This window comes from Clupea harengus, chromosome 11 (genome assembly GCF_900700415.2).
Source record: "Clupea harengus chromosome 11, Ch_v2.0.2, whole genome shotgun sequence".
Taxonomy (NCBI): domain Eukaryota; kingdom Metazoa; phylum Chordata; class Actinopteri; order Clupeiformes; family Clupeidae; genus Clupea; species Clupea harengus.
Window position 1 is genome coordinate 4317584 of NC_045162.1, and position 26908 is coordinate 4344491.

At 44.4% G+C, this 26908-nt stretch overlaps 1 protein-coding gene and 1 long non-coding RNA gene across 3 annotated transcripts; one reads left to right on the plus strand and one right to left on the minus strand.

Moving 5' to 3' along the window:
- Positions 1-1775: 1775 nt before the first annotated feature.
- ywhabl (tyrosine 3-monooxygenase/tryptophan 5-monooxygenase activation protein, beta polypeptide like) lies at positions 1776-14280 on the plus strand. Of its 2 annotated transcripts, none has more exons than XM_012823137.2 (6): positions 1776-1885; positions 4509-4814; positions 9096-9219; positions 11582-11745; positions 12315-12410; positions 12993-14280. In XM_012823137.2, the coding sequence occupies exons 2-6, from the start codon at positions 4521-4523 to the stop codon at positions 13050-13052; spliced, it is 738 nt and encodes a 245-aa protein (XP_012678591.1). In that variant the 5' UTR covers positions 1776-1885; positions 4509-4520; the 3' UTR covers positions 13053-14280. The 2 variants fall into 2 exon arrangements, with proteins under 2 accessions (XP_012678591.1, XP_031431781.1); XM_031575921.2 differs by lacking the exon at positions 1776-1885 and adding an exon at positions 2955-3072.
- Positions 14281-20860: 6580 nt separating this feature from the next.
- LOC105896389 lies at positions 20861-22344 on the minus strand. Its single transcript, XR_001162209.3, has 3 exons — positions 22278-22344; positions 22104-22189; positions 20861-20998 (listed from the first exon to the last, which is right to left on the minus strand). It is a non-coding gene; the product is annotated as an uncharacterized LOC105896389 (long non-coding RNA).
- Between the last annotated feature and the right edge of the window lie 4564 nt (positions 22345-26908).

Below are 26908 nucleotides of genomic sequence, written 5' to 3' on the forward strand. Positions count from 1 at the left end.
TTGCAACAAAATAAAAATATTAGACAGACCCATAGCTCAAATAACTTGACTAATTTATTAAGCTTGTGGCACACGTGTGGCATACAATATGAAGCGAAAGGCACAACTTAAACAAATAACAGCAGCAAAACATGCTGCTAAATGAACAAAACTTTGTAAAAAGACGATGTCCTTGCAGATTGCATTGATACATCCATCAGCTCCGAAAAAAAAAAAGTTTGACTCACCAATGCAGATCACTTAAATAGGAAGTTGGCGCGGTGGTTCTTTGCTTAAGCAAACCTCTCGATGACTTTGCTGTTAAAATCCACCAGTCCATGAACAAACGGGTTTTCAATGGAAAGTATGGAGAGTCACGTTCAGTCTCTGCTGTCCCATCGTGTTTCTTGTGAATGTCTTAATCCTTTTGTGTGGCCCCAAACGTTTAATTTCGAATTTATCTTCCAACGACAATGTACTAAATTGCACCCTCAACAACTAGTCTACATTATTCATTGTAGGCTGAATTGAAACAATTCCCAAATACTCGAAAACTAGCGATAGCTAACTAGCAGTAACGTTACTGGCATTGATCTGTCTGATTTTGATCTGACTGTATGTTTTTTTTCTCTTAGTCACGGGGTACAGGTCTCGCGGTTTTCGCATTATTCCAGTCTAGTTGCCAGGCAGATTTCGTGGGGCACATCTGAACGTGCCCCACCGCTCAATGTTAACTTTGGCCTGTGTGGTTCATGCTCATTGGTGTTTCCATGGTAACGGTCAATAACGCATTAACGTGCGCTAGGACCACTGATTCGCCAAACCTGCTTGCAATCTGTGTTCTACCACAGTCCCCGACGTTGGTCTCGTCACTCTCATGATTCTTTTTTTTTCTAAAGATGATTTGATTTTGTAACGAAGGTTTCAGGGGAAATGTATCGGAGTAAAAGTATCCGTTTTCTTTGCAAAATGTAGCGAAGTAAAAGTAAACAGAAATAAAAGTAGTAAAGTAAAGTACAGATATCCAAAAAAACGACTTAAGTACAGTAACGAAGTATTTCTACTTCGTTACTATACACCACTGATGGGCATTTACTATCATTCTACTCACAACTTATTTATACCACAAGTCCGGACCATTTTGCCAGAAGTAGGTTACTGACTTCCTATGTGAGAAGAGAGCATGTGGCCATGTAAAAAATATCACTGCTTTGCCCTATGGAAATGAACTGGAAGAGCACAGAAATAGCTCCTCTGTTGGACCAGCTCCGCAGCCCGTGTTCTAGTCTTTTCTCCATACAGCAAGGATATGGAGACCTGCAATGGAAACTCAGATCAATGTCTTGAGAATGTGCTCATCGTGTCTTAAAAAAAGTGCTACAGTTACTAGATTGGTCAGATAGATAATTATTTCAACTGGGGAAAGTAAACCCGTTTAAAAAGAAATCCCATATTCATCCTAAGCAGCACCATGGTTACTAGGTTTCTGAGGCGTAGGCATCAAACGAATCGCAGACAGAGCATTTTACATTCGGACTCCTATGTCATTACGACTTCAAATACTAGTTTACCCGGGAGAAAGATGACACGTAACCAGTTTTTCTTGCTAAAGGGTTTGGACCGTCGATGATTTAGACGTGACACCATGGGGAAATCGGTGCGGGAAAACTGGAGGGAAAATTTCTCAGAATGGAAGTCTGGAGTAATTTTCGTGCAATCACGGCGCACATCGTAAGGTGGTTGCCTTGGTAACCTTTGACGTCATCTGGCCCTGCCCTGTCCCTGCTCCAGGGGCTTGTGTGATTGGAGGGAAACCCCGTGGATTAGCCTGAGAGAGCTTGTGAGGATCAGCTGTGGAACGTAGTTAGCCAGCCGGACCAGGAACGTTAGTATTCCCTACTCTCAGGTGAGGAAGTTGAATTTTCCAGAATTTGTTATCTGTGATGTAACAACGAGGCGTTGCATTTAGCTTTAAGATATTGTTCTCTGTAAATTAATGGTTAGCCCTGACATTTTATTTAAAAACTCAATCAGTCCGACAACTAGCTGTCTGACTAGCGTTTGCAAGCTAGCTAATATTATAAACGTTATGCGAGAACAATAAAGGAATGGTGACCAGATAGAGAGTGGCTAGTCTCTTGTCTGCCATCTAACGTTAACATTGAGGGTCTTTCATCACGTTTTTGGCTGTTGTTGGCAAACTGAAGAATTCTCATAGCAAACGTAGATATAAGCTAACGATATCTAAGTCAGCTCAAGAGGTTGCAAGGTTGATGCCTAGTTAGCTAATATGGTAGTCGGAAATGTTTAATTTCTCATCCAGTCTCGACTCAACATTTACGACCAAAATTATTATGTAACATCACCAAGATCAGCCCACTGTTAGCTGGCTCTCGTAACGTTACCATCTTGCTGACTTGTATTCCCTAACGTTATGTAGGTAGCTAAACTGACATAGCTGGATGGTCAGTATTTTTACGTTTCCATAGCTAATTTTAGATCACATTTTTGCTGGCTAGGAAGCTAGAATGGATGTCCATGACATTTCTCCGGAAAGCACCATAATGGGTGGGTTGGTCTGAACTAACGTTACAGACGGAGAAGTAACATTAGTTTAGCCTAGTTGACAAAATAATTCAACTGTCTAGGGCCTCCAAGCAAAGTGCTTTATAATATTTTCTTCTAAAAAAAAAATGACGTACTCATCATGTTATTACCAATGTCATTTACATAGTAGGTTTACTCCAGAGCTATTGATTTGACAGCTCTCCCCTATCAAAGTTAGAGACCGTGCAGATAGCTAACGAAACATACTGTAGCAGTCATTCTAACCCTAACCCGAGGTTAAACATGTATTTCAGATAGAAAGCGGCACATCGCCTCATTTTCTTGTAACAAATTACTGTAGCTGTCTAACCAGCCAAGAATAAGCCTGCCGAGGCCTCAACTTGCCAGTTAGCTAGCTAGCTATAGCGACTATGGGTGTCATCCTATGTCTATGGGTGGGTCAAACAATAGTAACGTCAGCTCACCAATCTGTGAAGACGGTTGTCTTTCCATGCATCTAGAAAACTGAACTGAATCGACCAAAAAGCAAGTCAACCAATCGCCCTTGAAAATATTTCAGTGTCTATGTGGAATAAACGCTCTGGTATAATTATTTACCCAGCAACTCATTGGCTATCACTAGGCAAGACGGGTTTGGTTGACGTAGTCATCTAGCTAGTGCTTTCGTGCAAAAAAATTGGTGGCCCGCTAATTCACCTAACGTTAGCTGGAGATTCGTTTGTCTATTAATTATTTATTGTTCCATGCCTTTTAATGTGCGTTTGTCTAGAAATAACGTTTTTGCTCCTGTTAAATGACTCACTATTGCGCTAGTTTCTCGTGTAGACTCCATTCGTTAGGTGCATCGTAGTCTGTTATGCTAACGCTGTAGCCAACATAGCCATATAGATCAAGGTGAGCGTTTGTCAGCAAATTGCTCTTTTTTCGCTGTTGGACAAACGCAAATAACGCTACATTAATAGGCTAGCATAGTTTGTTTCTGAAACAATTGTTGCAAAAGCAATGGTGACTTGACTAAGTCTGTTCCTCAGGTTACGTCGCTGGCTAGCTGTATGGGAATGGGTGTGGTGGGGAACAAGAACACATCCGCATTTTTCATGGCACGGTGGTGCCACTCCAGGCACACTCGTGTGGACGAAACTGAGCGACTGGGTGCTTTGCGGCCCTCTCCTGTAGTCATTTTATAATTTCGGTGTTTTCTCAAAAATGCCATCATACGAATAGGAATCACACGCACAATAACACGCTGTTTCTTTTCGTGTTAGTGTTTACACATCGCTAAATATTTTATTAATTTTTTGTATTGTTCACATTACACGTGTTGGCATGCCATCGGTCCGATCCCACATAGAGTTGCATTTCTTTGTCGGCAGCTGAATGATTTTATGTTAGCGATTATTGTTTTAACATTTGGTTATGTTACATAGTTGTGCATGCAGCCCTTTTGGCTATCACGTTTATGGTCCATCAATATATACTTTGCGGCTTTCAGCTCTTCTGCTGAGAAAAGTCTGGCCTGAATACCCAGTATACGTGAATCTAGTCCCCTGTGTGTGACGTCCTAACCCAAATCCTCCGTTCGAATCATTCATCAGCATGTGTTACACGGTTTAACACACGTGGGAAAAATGGTTTCACTTTCGATTTTGAAAAGTAATACGAGGTGCTCTAGATGTCCATGATTCTGGTAACTCAGACCTCATCTCCACAAGATTAGGCGTCAGAAAGGCTAACCAGGTTTGCCTGAGTGGTCCTTCATATCAATGTTGATGTAGTGTAAGGATCTTGCACTACTGCTTTGTGGATTTAGGCTACAGTTTGAATGATAAATAAATGACTCCCAGGCCTGAACTACAAAGGCTATCTCTTGAACCTGTGCAATGATCGACCTGGCCTTTCCAGTTGGCAGTTCTGTTAACGTGTGTGTCTGTCTGTGTGTGTGTGTGTGTGTGTGTTTGTAGCTGTGAGCAGCCATGGACAAGAGTGAGCTGGTGCAGAAGGCCAAGTTGGCTGAGCAGGCGGAGCGCTATGACGACATGGCGGCCGCAATGAAGGCAGTGACCGAGGAGGGCAACGAGCTGTCCAACGAGGAGCGCAACCTGCTGTCGGTGGCCTACAAGAACGTGGTAGGCGCACGGCGCTCCTCGTGGAGGGTGGTGTCCAGCATCGAGCAGAAGACCGAGGGCAGTGACAAGAAGCAGCAGATGGCCAAAGAGTACCGGGAAAAGATCGAGAAGGAGCTGAAGGACATCTGCCGCGATGTTCTGGTGAGTATGACGGCTGGATTGAGAGGGTAGGCTGGTGTGAAGAGGGTCTTCTTGGGTAACACCTGTCTGTCTGTTAACTTTTTTTGTTCTCTCCAACTGTTGAAATCATCAATTAAAGATGTATAGGCATCTGCCAAATGGCTATATGTAAGCATACGGTAAGGTTCATCACTCTTGTTTTATGTTTGTAAAGCACAGTTGTGCTTTGTCAAATATTTCAAATCTCTGTCATGTTTTCAATGGCCCAGTTGATTGTTTGGAAAGTTTCCTCGAATTTAGTCTTGACTTGTGGACGCTGTAGGACCTTTTTATATATTTTCCTGGCGTCTCTTGCCCTGTCATTCAATTGAGTAGTGCTGTGTTGCTGCTGTACTCAAACTGCAGGGTAACCTTATAACCCACTCTTGAGTGCAGCGTGTGTCTGCTGAAGGCCGTCTGACAGTAATCCAGTTCAGTCTCTCCTCTCCTCCTGGGGGGTATTCGTCGTAGCTCGCTAAGCGGTTTAGCGAGCTAATTTTCAGGCTAAAATAAAAAACGCCCCTCTTTTTGGTTCGTGGAAGCAACTTTTGATAAATCACCATAGTTACATATCGATTAGCACTAACCTGCTCCAGGGCAGGCTAACTTAAGTGTAGCTGGATAAGCTTGCCACACCCCCGGAAAAAGGAGGGATCCCATTGACCAAGGACTGATATTAGAGTTAGATTAGCGGAGGGAGAGAGTTCTTTGCGATCGCCAAGATCCATTATTCTTGTATGAGCGCTACCGATTCAGCCGACAAGGAATCATTAATTTACAAGACCTTCTCGAGTCATTTATTGCAAACACCACTGTCGAACATTGACTGTCTTGCGCTTTTTTGCGAGTGGTACATTTGTGTAGTGTCGGTGATGCGGAGAACAAAGCACTCATAATTATATGAGTGTTATTAGTACACCATAGCATATCATTATTGTAGAAAATGACTCATGATAAGAATAGAGAGAAATACAGCCAATTTATTTTCGCTGCTTCAATTTATTGCATTTGTTATTAATACATTTAGTCATTTTAACAGACGCTTTTATTCAAAGCGACTTCCAAGGAAATGTAAAACTACATGGAGGAAGGAGGTGAGGGGATTTGAACTAGCAACCATGCAGATTCAAACCGGTAGACGAAACCTCTGTACCAGCTGACACTTGCCGTCAGGGATTCATACATATATATCACCCTATAAACACCCCAACACACCTTGCTCTCACAGCGGTGGTGGTGTTGAATTTTGCCATGATTATGGTCTTGTATTCTTCATAAGCGTTCATGTTCATCTCCTACTCGCCAGCGGAGAAAAAAAGAGCCCTTTTCTTTGAGTTTAGAACCATTATACCATTAGAAAATCATGGTTTTGGTGATCGACCTTTCCTGCCTTTTGAAGTAGGACGTGCACGCGCAAATGCCATGATAACTTTAGCCTGCTTGAAATTAACCACATGATTAGGATGCGGGTCAGCCGTTAACGAACCGATATTTGCTGTTCTCAATCAGCTCGCTAATCTTAACGGGCTAAAAGGCCAATTGATTAACTTAGCTTCAATCCTACGACGAACGTACCCCTGTTCTAATCACCCTCCTCGAGCCCAGCTCATTACTGACGCCCTGATCCACACACATATACACACACGCGCACACACACACACACACACACACACACACACACACACTGGTGACCTCGCCTGTGGACAGGTGTCACAGGTGACTGCCCCCGGTGCAGTGCGCAAAGCTTGGATTTGGATTTACCGCAGGACTAGCCCAACCAGCTGGAGAGGGAGGAGGGCGGTTCAGACGGTTCAGACAAAACCAGCAGGGAAACTTCTTGTGTCTCTTGAATGTTAGTTCAGTGTCGTATCTTGTGGCCTGATTACACATTTATACTGAGTGACGCCCAGAGTGTATCAACTTGAATGGGAGACGTGAGCATTTGTTCCTCTATGAATGTTGAATAACTGCTTCATTGATGGGACCACACGATGTCTATTTATCAACAGTCTGACATTAGTTGCAGTATGGCGTTCACACCCAAATTAGAGGTGTAGTATGTAGCCTACACGAGGGGATGAGGAGGACACTATTTCTCTGGACACAGTTATAGGCTGTGCGTTTCTCAGCAGCATGTCAGTCTTTCATAGCCCCATCACTTGAGTGCTCACAGCCAGGAAATGGAGGAGGGAGTCAGTGGAGTCAGCTCGGGAAGGCAGTGGAGTCAGTGGAGTCAGCTCGGGAAGGAGAGCAGAATTGGCAGTGGAGTTGGCGCTGGCGCAGAGGACTCACCCACAGGGTGACTCAGCCCAGCACTGCAGCCGGCTGCTTCCTCACGAGGAGGAGGAGGAGGAGGAGGGGGAGGGAGGAGGAGGAGGAGGAGGGAGGGAGGGAGGGAGGGAGGGAGGGAGGAGGAGGAGGAGGAGGAGGAGGAGGCGGCTCCACTACAGGGCAGAGACGTGCATGGAGCACCATGTTATCCAAACTTAGAAAATGAGTGCTTTCATCAGGCCTTGTGTTGAGCACAGACATGAGGGGTGAAGGTGTCTTGTGTTTTTTGAGTAGGTGTTTACTGGAAGGAGTCCCCCATTAGGTTCACTGCTTAAAACAGACTCCTTTGGCACTGTGCTGTTGTGTAATCCTGCTCATGCACAGTGTTGGGGAAACAGGCCATTGATAGGCTCCGTGGTGGCCCAAGTCCCATTTTCAAGACTTAATCTGATTCCCTCTCGGTTGAGCTCTGAGATTCTTCTGTAGAGGGGAGTGGAGAAGGTTTATCTGTGTGTGAGTGAGTGAGTGAGCAGACTTGAAACGGTGCTGTCGACGGCCATCAGGTGCATCGTGTCACTCCCCGGTCGAGGGAATGCAGCCAGTCCACCGGTGACTTCACACGTTTCTCACCATATCTTGTTCAGAAACAGCCTGCCCTTCATCACTCGAATAGTCACACACCTCATCGGCATGTCAGAAGCTGTGTGGGGGGGTTGTGTGGCTTGGGGGGTGGGTGGGTAAGGTCCCTCGAGCATGTGCCTGCCTCAGCCCCAGGCATCCTGGAATGAGTGACATCAGAGGGGCCAGGGTGTGCTTTGAGTCACAAGCGGGGGGTGTGTGTGTGTGTGTGTGTGTGTGTGTGTGTGTGTGTGTGTGTGTGTGTGTGTGTGTGTGTGGCAGCACCGGCTGTTCCAGTTTTATGCAATCTGAAAAATGTCCACACAGCTCAGAGCTGTATGATCATCTCTCTGTTTTAGTGACGCCTGCTTTGTCTTTTTCATTGTCTGAATGTGACCCCTAAAGATTGTCATGTCAGTTACTTGGCTCTTTAGTGATGCTGCCCAGTCTGGTTTGTGGCCTGCACTGGTTCATGGATGGGACCGGTGTATGCTGGCATGTTGACCTCTCTCCGCTGAGGGAACTGGGATAGTTTTGTCCCTCCCATTGAAATGCATGTGCACTGGGTCAGATGGTCTGCAGGTGTGATGCAATACCGCTGTGGCAAGGGCATCAGAGAGTGCCCCCCCTCCTCCTCCTCGCGGCGGCGGCGGTGGTGGTGTGGGCTCGTCGGCCGCGTCCCACTGTGCTGTGGCTCTGGCAGCAGGCTGACGAGCAGAGCTGCAAATGAGATAGGGGAGCGAGCGAACGAGCGTGTGCATTGACCTACTTCCCATATGCCAGCTTGTGCTCTTGTGCTTTTTCTCTCCCTCCTTATCCATCCCTTCCTCCATGTCTATTTCTTTATTCTGTCTTTTTCACTCTTTCTCTAAAGATCTGAAGTGGGATGCCACAGGATCTTTGCTGCCAGCCTCAATCAAACCTGAAGGCTTCTAAGGGCCTAAAAGGGAGGCTCTTCATTTTTTTTGCCTCTTTGAAGAAAGAGTGTGTGTGGGTGTGTGCCTTACACCTGACACAAGGACAGAAAGTAGTTTCACTCTTTTTTTTTTTTTTTTCTTCTTTCCCCCATGCCTGCTTTTTCCGCTTCCCACTGGTTTCTCCGTCGCTGTCTCAGTGCTGTTGGGGTTCAATCACACCCTGCACAGATCTTCCCTCGCCTCAGAAGTAGTTGGTGCCCTGCCCTTGCAAGTGACCTGGCTGAAAACAACAGGCGTGGCTCTGTTTGTTTTTCGAAGAGATTTGCTGACTTCCTCCTTCCTTTTCTCTCTCTCTCAACTCTCTTCCCTCACACACACACACACACAGGCTTTCTCTCTCTTCCTCACACCCTCTCTTGTCTCATACACTCACACGCTCTCTGTGTTCTGCTTGCAGGAGCTGCTGGACAAGTTCCTCATCCCCAAGGCTACTCCTGCCGAGAGCAAAGTCTTCTACCTGAAGATGAAGGGGGATTACTACCGTTACCTGGCAGAGGTGGCCATAGGCGAGGAGAAGGCTGGTGAGTTACACACATACATACACACACACACACACACCTTCACTTATTTATTAAACAAGCACCCTGACTACTTCTCTGTGAATTCTATCCATCGGCACTGCGTACACTCTACTTAAATCATTTACATTCAAAAGTGCTTTTGGCACACACGTGTATATTTTCCCCTTAGATATGAGTTACACACACACACAGTGAAGGAAGGGGGCATAACAAAGTGAGGAGGAGGAGGAGGAGGAGGAGGAGGAGGAGGAGGAGGAGGAGGAGGAGGCGGCGGCGGCGGCGGCGGCGGCGGCGGCCTTTCAACAGATGCAAGCATCTGGACTTTTTCATTTGTGTCCATAACACTCGCGGACACACACACACACACACACATATAGAGAGACACACACAAACAGAGAGAGACCTGCTTCCTTTTCTCGTTGTTTGCACATGCATGTCCTCTGCGGTGCGGTGGACGTCCTGCTGTTGTTTTTCCCTGGTGAGGGCAGCAGGGTCTCGTGCTTCCCCGGCGGGCGGCTGGCCCTCGGGCTGGAGCGTGGAGCCCAGAGTTCCTGCTCTGACACAGAGCCAGACCCCGAGAGGAAGTGAGCAAGTGGCCGCTCGGCTCTGCGGGGATGTTGGACTATTTGCGGCCCCATTCATAAAACTTCTGCATGCTTTCTGTGACTCACACAACCGCCCCCACCATGCACACCCACACACACACACACACCCACCCACCCCCACACACACACACACACACACACGCATTTGCACCCACAGAATCACGCAAAACAATGTATTTCACACAGAAAGGATTATATGAGCAACCAGACTGAAATAACATTGAGACAATGAAGTCATGACGGATGTGTGTGTGTATAGGCGCGTAAGTGTGAGTGTGTGAGCATGAGGGATTGAGTGTGTAACTGTGTGTGACTGGTGTGCTACGCAAGTCTGGACATGTCCGGCCCCCTACATCCTGAGTGGGGGGGCGGTCAGTGAGTTGCTCCGAGGGCCCGAGCAACAGGAAGAGGCTTGTAAGCTGCCTTCCTGTGCCCAGATCAGCAAGGTGTGGTGGCAGGATGTGGCTGTGTTTGTGTGTGTTTGTGTGTGTGTGTGTGTGTGTGTGTGTTCATTTTCATGTGCTCAGTTGTAGCAGGTGCAGGCTTGTGCCTCCTCTTGCAGAAGTATGTATGTATGCGCTGACTGTAAACCACACCCGGCCGTGTGAGTTTGCCCAGGGTTCGGAGCCAAGTTGAGCTCCTTCCCGGTAGAGTGGTGGCATTGGTACGGAGGCTCCATGTCCCACTGGTACAGACCTCACACTGGGCAGGGCCAGTTTGGTTGCCATAGACACAGAATTTGGTCATAAACAACACGGTTAACAAGGAAGTGCACTGTTACTGTTTGGACACCCACGTCAACCTGCACTGGTGTTTGTTTTTGTCTTTTTAAATTGGTTGCCTTTGAATGGGCTGTTATGCAAATTCCTTGCCTTAATTAATGTTCCTTTTATCACGTCAAGGTCTCAGACAGCCTTTAGACGCTAACTATGTGTCAGTATTATTACATCTGAGGAACTGCCAGTAAATTAACCCAGTTCAACTCCTGAACTGATGTGATGTGCAAACAAGCTTCAACAGAGAGGGGTTTGGGGCGAGTCGCTATCCAGCCCCCCCCTTCTCCCGCCTCCTCTCTCTCTGCGTGTGTTGCGCTGGTCGCTGTAAGCTGAAGAGCTGTGATATGCAGAGCGGAGCGGAGCGGAGAGGGCTGTAGTGTGCCATGTGGCCTTGTTTGGCATGGGGAGAAACAATGGCAGGAGGAAGCTCACAGGCCGCTCGCAGACTAAAGGAAGTTCCAGCGGGCAGAGGCCCTTTTGTGCGGAACAGACTGGCCATTGTTCTCCGGCGGGAGGAAAGAGAAGACATGGTCTCTCTGTCATTCTCTCTGCTCTTTTATTCATATTCTCGCTTTGGTTCTGTCAGTTGTGTCCTGGCCCTCTTGCTTCTGTTTCACGTCCACAAACACACACACATATTTACACACACACACACACTCTCCCTTGAACTGTTGGGTTCACGGTTCACACACATCTTCAGTGGCTGGATGGTGTCGTAGAGCTCAGACCCACTTCTAAAACAAGTCCTAACCAATCACAAACATTACAACAGTTCTCCTCATTAAGGTTTACTGGTGATTGGGCGTGCTGTACTGTCTAGTTTGCTTGTTGGTGAGACTAAATCCTGCTGGTGGTCTTGGGCACTCGCAATACCAGTTTGTAGAAAATAATTCACGTCATACGCACTCATACACTAGTGTGGGGGAAGAGGCAAGCCTGTGTTGTAACCCCTGCTGCGTATGTCTGTCTGTTTCCCCCCAGCCATCATCGGCAGCTCACAGGAGGCCTACAAGGATGCGTTTGACATCAGCAAGACCGAGATGCAGCCCACCCACCCCATCCGCCTGGGCCTGGCCCTCAACTTCTCCGTCTTCTACTACGAGATCCTCAACTCGCCGGAGCAGGCCTGCAAGCTGGCCAAGACGGTATGAGAATGAGGTTCACCATACAGAGACAAACGTTACTATTTGAGAAGGTTTTTTTTCTTTTCTTTTCCTAGTGACTTGTGTACATTTTCACCAGGAGCCCACTTTCTCCAAAGTGACTTGGGCTCCTGGTGGAGATGTACACATGTGAGCTCCCTGGTGAATAAGTGACTTGGGCTCCTGGTGGAGATGTACACATGTGAGCTCCCTGGTGAATAAGTGACTTGGGCTCCTGGTGGAGATGTACACATGTGAGCTCCATGAGATTGGGAGTTGTTAGCATCTTGCTCGACCATGCGCCAGTTAACAAAGTAACATAGTAAGATGGGACGTGAAATTGAGAAATGGCTTTGAGAAAGAGAACGAAAAAAACGGATGGAATGATGGTGATGGTGGGGCAGAGAGAGAGAGGGGGGGGGGGGGGGGGGGTGGCGGCACTGGGATGGAAGGCCAGAGAGAAGAGATTAAAAGGCCCAGAGAGTGGGAAATGCAAAGGCTTGTAGAGCCCGGCCCAACATGGCCGCCTCCTGGTCTGAGTCACTCTGCTTTTGTGTGTGTTTGTCCCCCAGGCTTTTGATGAGGCCATCGCAGAGCTCGACTCACTGAACGAAGAGTCGTACAAAGACAGCACGTTGATCATGCAGCTACTGCGAGACAACCTCACAGTGAGTATTCCGCTCACCTCACAGAGTCTCTGGGAGACGTGTGTCATTGTCCGTGTGTCCATGGAGACAATGTTTAAAAAGTTAATTCATTATTACATATCTGGTGGAGTGTGCTATGCACAGTCACTGAACTCTTTGGTATGTCTATCCCATCTTGATTTAATCTCGTGGTATGTGTTCATTTTACAGTTTACCTGACTCTTGCCTCTTAGGATTAGACCTAGATTTAACATTGGGTCTTTACAGTTTTTAGATGGGAGACATTGTTGAAAGCAACAGGCTTTATGTAGAGGTCTTAGCAAGATTGCAGAAAAGCTTGATTTTTGCTGTTGTGTGCGACTCCTCACCTGTTTGTCCTCTCACCTGTTTGTCCTCTGTCTCTCACCTGTCTGTCCTCTGTCTCTCACCTGTTTGTCCTCTCACCTGTCTGTCCTCTGTCTCTCACCTGTTTGTCCTCTCACCTGTCTGTCCTCTGTCTCTCACCTGTCTGTCCTCTGTCTCTCACCTGTTTGTCCTCTGTCTCTCACCTGTTTGTCCTCTGTCTCTCACCTGTTTGTCCTCTGTCTCTCTGCCCCGCATCAGCTGTGGACCTCAGACAACCAGGGAGACGGCGAGGACACCGAGGAGGCCCAAGCAAACTGAATCTCACCCAGTCCCAACCCTGGACCAACCCCTACCCCTACCCATCCCATCCCTAACCCTTCGTCCCCCCTCCCTCCCCCATTCCCTGTCGTCGCCCTGGCGCGCCACCAACACTGAGACCACCTCATTGTCCAGCTTCAGTCTCTCTTAGTCTCCTTCCCCTTTCCCTCGACTCCCCTCTCTTCTGTCCCCTCTCTTTTCTAGTCATTGTGGGGTGTCCTTTCTCCCTCTGGGGTCTGTGTGTCCGTGTGGAGGGGGGTGGATTCGAGAGTGTGGGAGGGGTGGCACAAATAGGAGAGGAGGTGCTTGTTTGCTCTTGAACCTGGCTGTGTGTGTGTGTGTGCACTTGCGTGTGCGCGTGCATGGGTGCATGGTGGGAGCTCCAGGCTTAGTCAGCAGGGTGAGTGAAAGTGGGCAAAAAAAAAACACGCGGTTGAGGGTTACCCGTCCGGCACTCTGCCAGCCCGTTTGTGCCATCTTCATCTCCGCCCAAGACCCAGAGCTGTCTCTCACTCTCTGGGGCTGCTGCTTTAACCAAGGCCCGCCACTATCAGCCAATCGGGGAAACAGTCCTGGACAGCAGTGGGTTGGCATGGCACTGGGAGGTCAAAGGTCAAATGTGATGCGCCCCACCCCTCCCTCCCCCACCCCCCAATCTCCTGCCCCTCCCTCTCAAAAAGCACATACTGTATCACAAAAGCGCTTGGCAGAGGGACAAAAAAAAAGAAGAGAAAAAGGTTACATTCCATTTACGGTCACTTGCTCAAGGTTTTTCGTATTCCCTGTCTTGGGTGGCTTGCAAATAATAATATTAAAAATGAAAACTGACTTGTTTTTTTCTTCATATTGCTCAATCAATTACGAGGTATGGATGACCAGAGAACAAAGAGAGGGCCCAAAATAGCTCTGCAGAGCTGGTCACAATACTGCACAATGGGAGCAGCCGGAAGCCCCTATGTGCTTAATCCAATTACTGCTTTCTTCCCCCCAACTAAAGTTTGTTTTACTGTTTTATTTGATAAACTGCTTTTTAATTTCATTTGATATTTGGAATTTGCTGATAGGAGAAATTGCAGATAGGTGGAGGAGAGGGCGTTTGCTGTCAGGCTGGCTAGCTTTGTTTCATGTCTTTGGAATTTTTCATACGGAAACACCCAAGCATACATGTTATTTGGAGGGAAATTATGTAATTTCATGTAAGTGGAATTAAAAAAATAATAATTTAAAATGCACTGTTTTGGTTATTTAAAAAAAAAAAACATGTTTTGATGTAGCTGCTCAGCTTTTGGATTGCATATTTGGAGACCTTGAAATGATAATATTCTGACTCTACACACGTGTCGTAATTTGATGACCGTAGCCTAATATGTCACTGTCGAGGCTTGATGAGCACTTGCTGACCTGTTTAATTCTAGTGTGATAACAATGGCCAGTCTACCCATTAAAGACAATCAGTGATCAGAGGAAAATGTACAGATGGATTGGTTTGTGAACTCTGTCCTTCTAGTCTTACTCCCTCTGGTGGCTATCGTAGTTATCGTAGTCGTCTGTTTTTGCCCTCTCCGTCGTTGCAAACCCTCTCTGAGCACCTCTCCGTGGCCTGACGTGCACCTCCCAAATTTTTTAACTATCTGTCTCCGTCAATACATCGCTGTTTACCTTGTGGGTAGTAGCATTAGAAAGCTGGCTCAGACACCTTGCAAATCCTCTCAGATGGATTTTTCAGTTACAATAACGGGGTCTATTTCTCGGTTACTTTAAAATAAATAAAAAGCAAAAAAAAAGTAAAACAAAAAACTTGTATGTACAAATACGACCATCTACGGAGTTTGGTTCGTGATCTTTTTTTTTTAATTATTGCTTTGCAACACCCACAACCGTCGGAGAGCTATAAATGTTCACAAGTCCGTCAAAGCCGTCTGTCCGTCCGTCCAAAAACGCAGTAGTAGAATTAGAATTCGGCCTTTACTGTCATAGTAAGTAAACAGAAATTAACAGGAAGGCTTTTTTTAAAGGGGTATTCTATTTACATCCAGTATCTTTTTTTTTTTTTTTTTTTTTTTTTTTTATATAAAGTAATTTAAGGTATTTTTATACTTTTCTTTAAATTACATTTACTTTCCCACTAATGTAAATTGCATCTACTCTTACACTAAATGACCATAAGATACTTAAGCTTCATGGTTTAATTCATCATGAAACCATGTGGTTTAACCCAGTGTCCCATACTAGGCAATGGATTTTAGTACTGGTTTGATGGGTCTTGGTCATTGGAACACACTTGACCTCACTCATGTCTTGGCATACTGTGTGCCCTCGAGAGGACAAACAAAGAATGTCCTTGGTTTTTCTGTGAGACGTAGCTTTCACTGAAGGCTGCTCAGGATTTTTCAGTCCTGATTCAATGCTTTAGACAATTGTCCCTCATCAGGAACCTACCACTTTACCCAGAGGCATGGGATAAGATCGCCCCATGTCAATCGTGATATTATTCTCCATAACAGACTTCATTTTGATTCCCATTTGATCCCAACCTGGAATGCCATATAGAAACCATATGCTTTGCTATAATCACAAACGTAACACAAAAGCATTATAACAAACCTATATATACTTAATGTGTTGTTGATAAGATTTAATGATTTGTTCGGTCACTATAAATAAAAGTGCCTGTCCAATACACTCTAGTTTGCCAGCACTGTTCCGCCCACTAGGGGGAGCCAGATGATCTCTGATAAAACACCCAAAATGACATCACCTCTTCCCTCTGCACACACTCGCCTCCTCCCATACCCATTCATACACAAATATACACAATTATACAGAGTCCCAGATGCAACATTTGTGTCCTAATTGTTATTGTTGCTGATTGACCTGATTATTAGGCTATTACTTTGATAGTTGTGGTATGATAATAAACTCATTTTGGTGAGGGGAAAGCCCAGAAAGTCTCTCAAAGGGAAAAAAAAATAAAAAAAGGCGAGTTAATGTTTTCAGGGCAATGTTACATGATATTTATCACCACACTATAATTGCCTGGTAATAACCTGACCATAAGCCAATTGGAGTCAGGCTCATGCTTACACTTGCACATTACAATCAGTATAAAAATGTACTCTCAGTTTGTTGCCAGATTGATAACTGAAATTGCATTTAAATTCATATTCACAATTACATTTCCTTAAATGCGTATAATGTTACTTTAACTCAATAAATAATGCTTCATTCATAGCCCTACGCAGAAAGAGTTCAATCCCCCATAAATGGCCGTTTCACTTCATCTCTGTTTAACCAACAACCCCAAAGCCAAGTTACTGATACCATCGTCATCTCATCTGCCGCGCACTGCTGGTGCCTTTGTACTGGGCAAGAAATAGTTAGAAGTGCTGGTTGGTTTCAGTTACAGCTCAGTAACTGAAACCAACCAGCACTTCTAACAGGAAACCTAACAGGTTTATTCAGAAAAAAAAAATGACACATTCAAACGTGAATCATCAGGAAAATCTAGTGAATACACTCTCACTAAAGGAAAATCTAATGAGTCAATACACTCCCACTAAAGTAAAAACAAAAGGAAATGTGCTCATGGCTGACATGTCCTCCATGCTGTGTGACAGGTCTTTTGACTTCTGGCTAAATGAAGGCGAGAGGATATGGACTCCTCTGCTATGAGGAAATAAGGTGGTTGAGAGGGTTGAGGACGATTAAGGACAAAGTCATTAGGAAGAGGGAGAGACTCAAGCCAGGCCGCTTGGCGTTGTTGCACAGACTTCCCTCACAGCACGCAGAGCTTGTGTAGATGTTGGGCAGTGACATCGAGGATTGAGACACCCCACATATACTCTCAGAGGCGCATCCTTTCAGAATCATTGTGTCATCACCAGCACTAACTGCCATATTAGCAGAGAGAGAGAGATAAAGAAACTGCAACTGTTAATACCAAACATGGAAAACAAATAGTTAATGCAAACATTTGATCAATAAATAGACACTCACCTGCTGATTTGATGCAACGGTTTTCATCTCCTAAACAATCCACTGTGGATGCACAACTTTGGCCATCACAGGTAAAACATTTCAGGCCATTTTTGGAGCTGTCAAGTGGTACATCTAGAAGAAATCCATGACAAATTATTGGAAAACCATAGTTTAGTTGTTGTTCCCTGTTCATGATAAGGTATCCATGCTAGTCTTTTTTGGTTCATCAATGTGTGTATTGACCTGTAAATTGAAGTATTCTCACCTGGAATTTCCCGAGCATTGCACAGGTTGGTCCCACAGCACTCGCTTTTGTAGCTTGACACTACGATCCCGTAATTGATCGATCCTGATGGGCATTGTCCAGCTGCTGAGCAGAACTTCATCTTGATATGGTTTACTTTAATGCCCACTGCAAATAGAAGACCAGAAAAAAGTCAAAGTGATGGAAAGAGCTAAAGAAGATGTCATTTGAATCCCAGCTGCTTCCTTATACTCACGAGTGTAGGATGATACTCCCAGGCTGACACACTCTCCAGAGGGACAGTCAGTTTCAGTGTCAGTGCAGTTCAAAGATGTATCCGGAATGCACGTAATACACTTTAGGGAATGCACTAAAACATCACATAGAGTAAAAGACTGTCAAAAGAGCTCACTAGACACAAATGTCAAACCACACTATTACGGTCATGATCAGTGGAAAATAATGGAAAACTGTTTTTAACCAGTAGTATCTGTTGAACTGGGCTTTCAACAAGTGATGCAGTCAGATGCCAGGTCCTTTTGAGTTTACTGCTTAATGTTGTATGGATAGATACAAATATAAGATCATATTACATTACATACATGTAATGAAATACCTTTCCAGAGAAGCGCGCTCACAAAAAAGAACACAACTCGCTCATCCATCTTGATCTCTCAGAGGTTTCACAGGTGTACCTGTTGAGAGTGATGGTTCCAAAGGGGTGTGATCACGATGGACAATGTTCCTGAGATCATTCAGGGCTACGCGGCCACCTCTATTCAGGAGTAATCAAAGTGACGACTTTCAACGGTAATGAGAAATATTCACACTGTGTCAAACCTCACCGAACGCAACAGCAAACCCCAGACCACTGACGTGTTATGGACTGAACAGGTGCTATGAAAGGAATACTGTGAAAAAAGGCTGTCCAGTTGGCTTGCCTCATGTGGTGTGATACTAAAGTAATGTGAAATGGCTCTCAGGTAAATATAGGGAACAATGTGCAACCGGAGTCCATCCTATTCAGTAACACTCCTGTTGGGTAAGCATTATGAATAAGGAAGATCTCTCTGGAAACGTATTGACCTGGATACTGGATCAGGTGCATAATAGTCCAATTGTCCATGTTTGAAATTACATCTCTCAAGAACATAAAGAGCTTCAAATGACTTGGGGTGTTTTTTAATAACGTCATGTACAAAAGTACAAAAACTAACTCGAGACGGCGATGACAAAGCAAAATGTATGACTACTCAACAGTGGTTTACCAGCCAAACTATCTCCACTAGTCTCCACGATCACAGCTAATGTTATAAGATGATGAGACATGCGTTACGGAGTCTTCAATATAGATTTAAAATATTTATTTAAAATATTATTAAATCCCATGAGTCTCCCATTGACTTCAATGGGGCCTTTTGCCAAAGTCAAAGTCAAAGTCAAAGTCATGTTTTATTGTCACACAGCACGACACACATGCATTTGGCGGCGACACAGGACACACACACACACGCATGCTGATGAGGTCGCCTGTGAAATTTGCCTTCTGCCTTTATCCCATCCTGGAGTCCTTGTCCTTCCTCAAGGCAGCCAGGAGCAGTGGGCAGCCTTTTTTTTCGGTGCCCGGGGACCAGGCCAAGTGTTCAGTCCAATCTTGGTCAGGGACGGACAGGGAGCGATCTTTTCTGTTCTTTTTGCATGTTTTTGTGTTGGGGTTCTTGGTGGAGGAAACCCCTTGTGAACACGGGGAGAACATGCAAACTCCACACAGAAAGGCCCGGGAGATAGCCCACCTGAGCACTGGAGGCCTGGGGAGAACCTACCCCCCAGGACCAACAGCGCCATGGTACGTCAACATAATGGAAAATCTCTTACCACAGATATGCAAATTGAATTACATGGCTGAAGAGTGAACATATCTGATAAACAGCCAGGTGTGTAAACATAATGGAAAATCTCTGACAACAGATATGCCAGATATGTAAATATAATTACATGGCTGAAGAGGAATTGAACATATTTGATAAGCAGCCAGGTGTGTAAACGTAATGGCATGGTTGGAATGAAAGATTTGCGCTTCGCCCTTTCATTTCAACCACGGTTGACATACCTGGCTACTGTTATGATTTTCTGGTATGTGACATGCCATGGTAATTGGACACTGTTGAATTTCCTGGGTGAGCAGTTCAAACAATCAGAGAGGATTTATGCAGACCAGAGAAAGCTCTTGTCCCATTGAAGTCGATGGGAGACTCAAAGGATTTCACCAAAGCATTGCACATTATGGTTAAGGGTCTTTGTGGTTAAGGGTCTTTTGGAGCCATTTACCATAGTCCATAAGTAATGTTGATCATTTGAGCCTAAGACTGAGTTGTCAGGGAGTTGATTTGCTTCGGAAATGCATCTCTAGTTATGAAAGCAAGCGGATCCTAGTGAAGCGACCACAAAAAAAGACAAACGTGCAGATGACGGCATGTGACATTTAAGCTTTATTGATATACAGAAAGATCAGAATTTTTGTTTTAGGGAAATGTTGGCTAATGCAAAACCTCCATGGCATTATACAAGACTCCCATACAATTGTTTTTCAGTTCTTGCCATGCATAAAAAAACCACAGTCACATATCAGGTGTTCTTCTGCATCACTGACACTGTGCAATTAATCACGTGTCCACTGAAAGCGCTCTAGGGTTCAGAGTAGTCACAGAACCTATTCAGGGCCTATGCTGGATTTCTGTGAACATAAATGTTAAAACTTGGGGGACTGCCGTCAGAAAGCAGGTTTACCACACCAGTCCTGTCCCAACGACTCACATGTCAAAGACCTCTCATATCTGCACACACACATGGCCATTTAGACTCAACCACAAAACCTTGTGACAAAACAGGTCCATCCGGGGGTGAAGGGGTAGGTTGAAGGGGAAGAAGGGATCAACAAAAACACTTTATTCATGGATATCTGTTAATTTGTATAATTTCTTCTTTAAATACAATGAAAAAAAACCAAAAAAAACACTCAGTCTCATGTGCCAGTATCCAAACTTTACACAGTCAGAATTAGTCTTTTGCAGGTCCCTGCAGTCTGGTGTTCCCCTCTGCCCCCTGATAAGGTGTTCCCCTCTGCCCTCTGATAAGGTGGACATGTCTGTGTACGGGAGTATTTCTGAAAAGAGATAAGGTGGATATGTCTGATTGTACGGGAGTATTTCTGAAAAGAGATATAGGGAAGTGCAAAGTTTGTGTGCACAGAGGCAGAGCAAGAGTGAATAGGACTGGTGGAAGTGTGCATCAGATTACGTGTGTGTGTGTGTGTGTGTGTGTGTGTGTGTGTGTGTGTGTGTGTGTGTGTGTGTGTGTTTGTGCATTGGTCCGGGCTTATTTAAGACAAAGGCCCTGTCATCATAATTCAAACAGCGTTAATTAATATGTTGGAGCCTGGGGCGCAACCTCACGCTCTTTCACGCGAAGACCTTATAAGTCACAAAACCTGTTTTCTTGTGTGTGTGTGTGTGTGTGTGTGTGTGTGCGTGCGTGCGTGCGAATAAGTATTATGCAGACAAAAAGAGAAAACGAAAGAAAATACTTTCGTGGGAGTGTGTGCTCATTTCCCAGCTAACCTATATGAGGGTAATACTCAGAGCCCTCGTCGTTTCCTGAGGATCCAGTGCTGTCATGGCTGGCAGAGGGTGTGGAGGGCTTCAGCATCTCAGCTGTCTGCAGGAACCTGTGAGGGGTGGGAGGGGGGGGGTCCAGCGTTATTCACCTAATCACCCTGTCCAGTGAAAGATCTCGTAATTTCGTCTTAGGTCCAAGGTTACGGTTTTGCAGATAGTCAGGAACTCGGGAAAGTGTTCAACAAGAAATGGTTTATTCCAGCGCAAATTGAACAATCAACTTCGCATACCGAGGTATACGAGAGGAATCTTTCAAAGTATTAGCCGAGCCTCACGTCTCTTATACAATACAATTAACATGTAAACAATAACCTTAGGTGGAAATGGTGTGTCTGGGGGTAGGTATCAGAACTGAAGGGATGACTGCTAATTAATCTGGTTAGGACTCTCACCCTAATTTAATACATATGTCTGTCCCACACCTAGTTTGGCAATCAACTAGCTGGCTTCATACAAAGGACCAGGATGCAGGGCTGATGGCTCTCAGACAAATGGCAGGAACCAGACCTAATGAGATTAAGAGACAGCTTTGATGTCTCTGTAGATTGACCATTTGTGCATCCTAAATATCTATGACAAATATCGATTTCAATGAAATCTAACACCAGAAACAGCATTATTCACCTAATCCACCCCTATCCAGAAACAGCATTATTCACCTAATCCACCCCTATCCAGAAACAGCATTATTCACCTAATCCTCCTATCCAGAAACAGCATTATTCACCTAATCCTCCTATCCAGAAACAGCATTATTCACCTAATCCTCCTATCCAGAAACAGCATTATTCACTTAACCACCCTATCCAGAAACAGCATTATTCACCTAATCCCCCTGTCCAGAAACAACATTATTCACCTAACCCTCCTATCCAGAAACAGAGGCATCACTGGTGGCAAGCCTTGACCCTTTCAGTTAAGAGTAGGTATAGTGTACCTTTCTGCCATTATAGTCAACAGCTACATTGGGCCAAGTCTGGATCGTGCTTATGTAGCTTGTACACTGTTTTTGTTTTGTGTTATGTGGACAATATCTACTGTTAAAGTTATAGTTAAATACTTATAGTGTTTTAGGACTTCTTTATCTCATCACATCCACCCCGTTCGTGTGAAAGTTCATTTCATTAGTCCATCTGGAACATGAGGAGACCAGACCTGTAAAGGTTGATGTCAGTGAACCAGTCTTGAAGGACGATGACCACGTGGCACACAGTGAAGAGGAAGGCAGCGATCTGAAGAGACTGGATGGGACAAGACAGAGGGTGGTGATCAACATGCAATAAAATGTGGTACAGCATTCTTCATCCTTTGCTGGTTGCCTGCACATACCTGCATCTCCACATAGGTGTGAGGGAGGTTGTACTCTGGGGGAAGTTTTGTTGTCGTTGTTGATCAGGTGTCAGTCTGTGCAAGGGGCTAGTATAGCCTGTAAAGGGATGGACAGTGAGATGAGATGAGAAGGGGTGGGCAGACTGAGGTAGACTCATGCAGGGAAGACAACAAAAATGATCTTACCTGTCTTAACGCGTTGTTTCAACAGTATGCTATAGCAAGGTCCATTAAAATAAGTATGATTTTCATGAAGCTAGCCTACGCTTGAATCACCAACGAACCAAGAATCAGTCAAATTAGTTTTTCGCACACGTACAGAGGTACGTCTCAAACAGGGGCGGCTTGTCCATAAGGGCGATTGAAAAAAAAAAAAACCTCCTGATGTATAAACGCAATATCCTTGTAAGTCGCGTAAATGACGACATGTAAATTTAATATTTTTTTTCTGTGGGATTCTACCACTAGACCGTATGATCTGCCTCTGTATGTCATTGTCGAATCAGGTAACAGTCATTCAGTCAGCCTAAAGTCGTGCTTCAAATGGCCCCGCCCCTTCTGGGGCGATTTGGGGCGAAATGAAAATCGCCCCAGACCTCTACCATTGACTCCAATGTTAAATCAATTTTTTTTCACAAAACAGAGCTCTCAATGCATTCTCTATGGCTTCCGGGAGGGCTCGCCCCTCCATGTCGTTTCATAAGTAATGGACATAAAAGCCTATACGAACGTCATACAGCTCGACAGAGGCGTAGACATATATACTGTAGATATGTCTATGGACAGAGGCATATTCTGTCAAGATGGCTCCTGTTCAGTGCAATAACTCGATTCGCTCTTTGACAGAAACTTCTTTTTAGTCGGCGTACTAATGAAGATACATTGACAACAAAACACATAGGACTTCCTAGACCAAATGTATCCATTCAACAGGTTTCTACAAAGGGAGGGAAATCCTACATCCAAGAATTGTAACGAAAGAAAATCGCGGTCGTGAAGTGGCTAACGCGGTCTGTATTTCATATACCATTGTCACTTTTCATAGGTTTCACAGTGTGTTTCACAGTTCGCTTCTTGCACTAACACTGAATAATTTGGTATGTGATGACTTATTTTGCTTTTGTAGGCCAATACTTTCAAGATCAGTCAATAAATATTGTTGGTTTTGACTTATGTTAGCCCTTCTTTATGTTGTTACTGGACATATTATGTGTCCAGTGGTATATGAAATACAGACCGCGTTAGCCACTTCACGACCGCGATTTTCTTTCGTTCCAATTCTTGGATGTAGGATTTCCCTCCCTTTGTAGAAACCTGTTGAATGGATAAATTTGGTCTAGGAAGTCCTAATTGTTTTGTTGTCAATTTATCTTCATTAGTACGCCGACTAAAAAGGAGTTTCTGTCAAAGAGCGAATCGAGTTATTGCACTGAACAGGGCAGCCATCTTGACAGAATATGCCTTCGTCGAAGCTGTATGACGTTTGTATAGGCTTTTACGTCCACTACTTATGACACGACATGGAGAGGTGAGTGTCGCTACACGATGGTAGTCCTTTGGGGGATAGTAGTCCCTCACATTGCGCATGCTCAACATCAACATCAACATATCTGGCTTGTCTTAACGCATAATGTAGGTTTATTTAACGTAATATTTAATAATGTTGTAAACGGTTTAAACGTCAACATATGGGGTTTGTCTTAACGCATAATGTGGGTATATTTAATGTTATATTTAATTATGTTGTAAACGGCTAACAGCATTAGGCTCTACGTCAACATATGAAACGAAACTGGGGAGAGACTTTTTGATCCTCCACCTCATCTGTTTTGTCCACTGTGACAACATCTTATTTGTTTTTAAATAAATGGTCATGTTTTCAAAAAACTGGCTTTCGTCGCTTTTCTCCATGATTGAAAACAGATCTGTTGTTGTGACGCTGTCGACAGCAGTCGACAGTGTCGCAAAATGATACCTGATTTGACAATGACATACAGAGGCAGATCAGACGGTCTAGTGGTAGAATCCGACAGAAAAAAAATTATTACATTTAAATTTACATGTCATTTACGCGAATTACAAGGATATTGTGTTTATACATCAGGAGTTTTTTTTTTTGTTGTTGTTTTTTTTCCTTTTCCCCTAGGCAGTGCCACTTTTTTTTTTTTTGCCACTTTTTGAGGTATGTCTTTTTTTTGCAGCTAGCTTTGAAATCATCCCAAAGTTAATTTTGATTCATTGATTATGGTTAGCCTATATGGTCATGAGAAGGATCTATAAACACACCTGTATAATGTAGTTCTGTGTTCCTGGACGAAACACCCAGCGAAAATGTAAGAAAGGCTTTCACTGTACGACATTCTATGCTAACACCAGCAACAGCCCAGTTGACACTGATAGAAGCTTTCCAACACACTAACTGGTGTCTTTTGGCAGTAAAGCTGGCAATGTCATGCTGTAAAAAGCTTTTTTTCCATTTTTGCAGGGTATTCCAGCTCGGTACACAGAACTACATAGGGCATATCCTGGATGGCTAGTGGGGAAGACACAGGTGTTTATCTGTCCTTCACATTACCATATGCTATCAAAATGAATTTGAGGATGTTACCAAAACTAGTTGCCTATAAAACCATACCTCAAAAAGTGTCAAATTGTTGCATAGTGTTAATTTGAGTATGTCAGCAAGCTTTCATCCGTGCCCACTGGACTGTTGTTTGCAAGGTTTTTACGTGCCTTTTTGCTACTCACTAGTTTCAGACCAAAACACCTTACTGCTGCTGTAAGTGTAAAGAATGTCAATCATGACTTGCTTGGAAATCCTCAAAGTCAGCAGACCACATTTTGATAGAAATGCGGGTTGTCAGAACTCCAGTGACAAAGGAAACTTTCCACCCGAGGGGTGGATTTTGGATATAGGCGTGGTGACATTTGCATTTAAGAATGACTGGTGTAAAAAAAAGCAGAAGTGATCTAAATGTGTCCGGTAGTTGTTTGAATAGTTTCTAAAATCTTCAGAACACATGAATGAAAACAAACACATGCTACGACGTGAATGAAAACAAATCTTTGTTTATTTGCTTTAACAGCCATTAAGATATTTGTGTTAAAAATAGCAGCCCATCTCCAAGCAGAGGAGTCACCCTGGGATGAAGCCAGCTCAGTGGAAGAGTAGAACAGAGCCCAGGGGCCACAGCAGGAACAGGACACTGTGTGTAGCACTCCAGGCACTGTTGCACAGATCCCCCTCACAGCAGCGCAGTTCCGCAGCCACCGTGTTCAGCGCCTCTGAAAACGCTCCAGAGCAGACACTTTGGGTAGCACAGCCCTTTACGGTAACTAAACTAGCTAGTGGTGGAAGGGAAAAACAGAAGAGAGAGAGAGAGAGAGAGAGAGAGAGAGAGAGAGAGAGATAGAAACAATAATGTATCAATCCATAACAATATAGCAATAGATTACATAACTAAAGTAATACTTTTCCACTCTAACAGTGTTACATACCCTAGACTGGTATGCTCTTCTACTGTGTAGAAATATATTTTGCCATTTTGTTCAAATGCACACACCACACTCCCACAAATAAACACACCTGTTGCAGAGAGACAGCGATCCTCATCACCGGCACATTGAAGCCTTGATGAGCAGTTCGTCAAAGGTGAGGAAAGGTCACAGGTGAAACACTGCCTCCCATTTTCAGTGTCATTTACTGCAGCTGAAAGATAAACCGTGCTTCGATGTTCAGCTTTGTAGAATTTCTATTATTTTACCCAAACAGGGCGAGAAGAATTTATTTGGGCGTAAGATCAGGAAGACAATGACTAAATAGTCACTAAATGATCCCATAGCCTCCTCCCTGAACATTAGATTCATCATTAGATTCCGTCAGCACAAAATAATTACTTGAAGGACTTCCGGTGTTGCAGTTGTCTGTGGTACAGCACGAGGTGGTCAGTGTGGCCCTAGCGATTCCTATGTTCAGGGAACCATTGAGACATAGTGCAGATGGGAAGCAGCTTTTGACATTTACTTCAGCAGTTGAACCCGCTGAAAACAAACAACAACAAAAATGATGTAGTCATGAGGAAAACACAAACCATAATCCAATTGATGGACCGATAGAAACCACAAAAAAAGACAGAAGTTTAGACTTGTAAGGAAGTTAAGCTTCTCTCTTTATCTACAGTATAAACGTTTTTTATAAAAAATGTATTCAATCAACTGTCAGTGTTTTCATTTTCTCACCTACTACAGTTGCAGCGGTGATGCTGGCACACGAGTCAGTAACATTTGCAGGACACTGCACTGAGGGTCCACTGCAAGATCCACCCACATTAGTGCATGTAATGCACTCCAGTCCTTTTGCTAGGGATGGTTAAAGTTTAAGTTGAAATTGAAGTTATTTTGTCCAAAGCAACTGAATGTGCTTCATGAACTAAATGAACAAAGAATTAGTGTGTTTCGCCCCTGTCGCATTTCAACAGATTATTTCATTTTCAGATGACATAATTTTCTTACCTTGAGACACAAGCAGGCACATCACAACAAATATGACTTTAATCACCATCTTGGCGGTAAATAGTTCCTCGTACATGTGTTGGTCTATATATTGGTCTCTGCATTGATGGGAGTGTCCA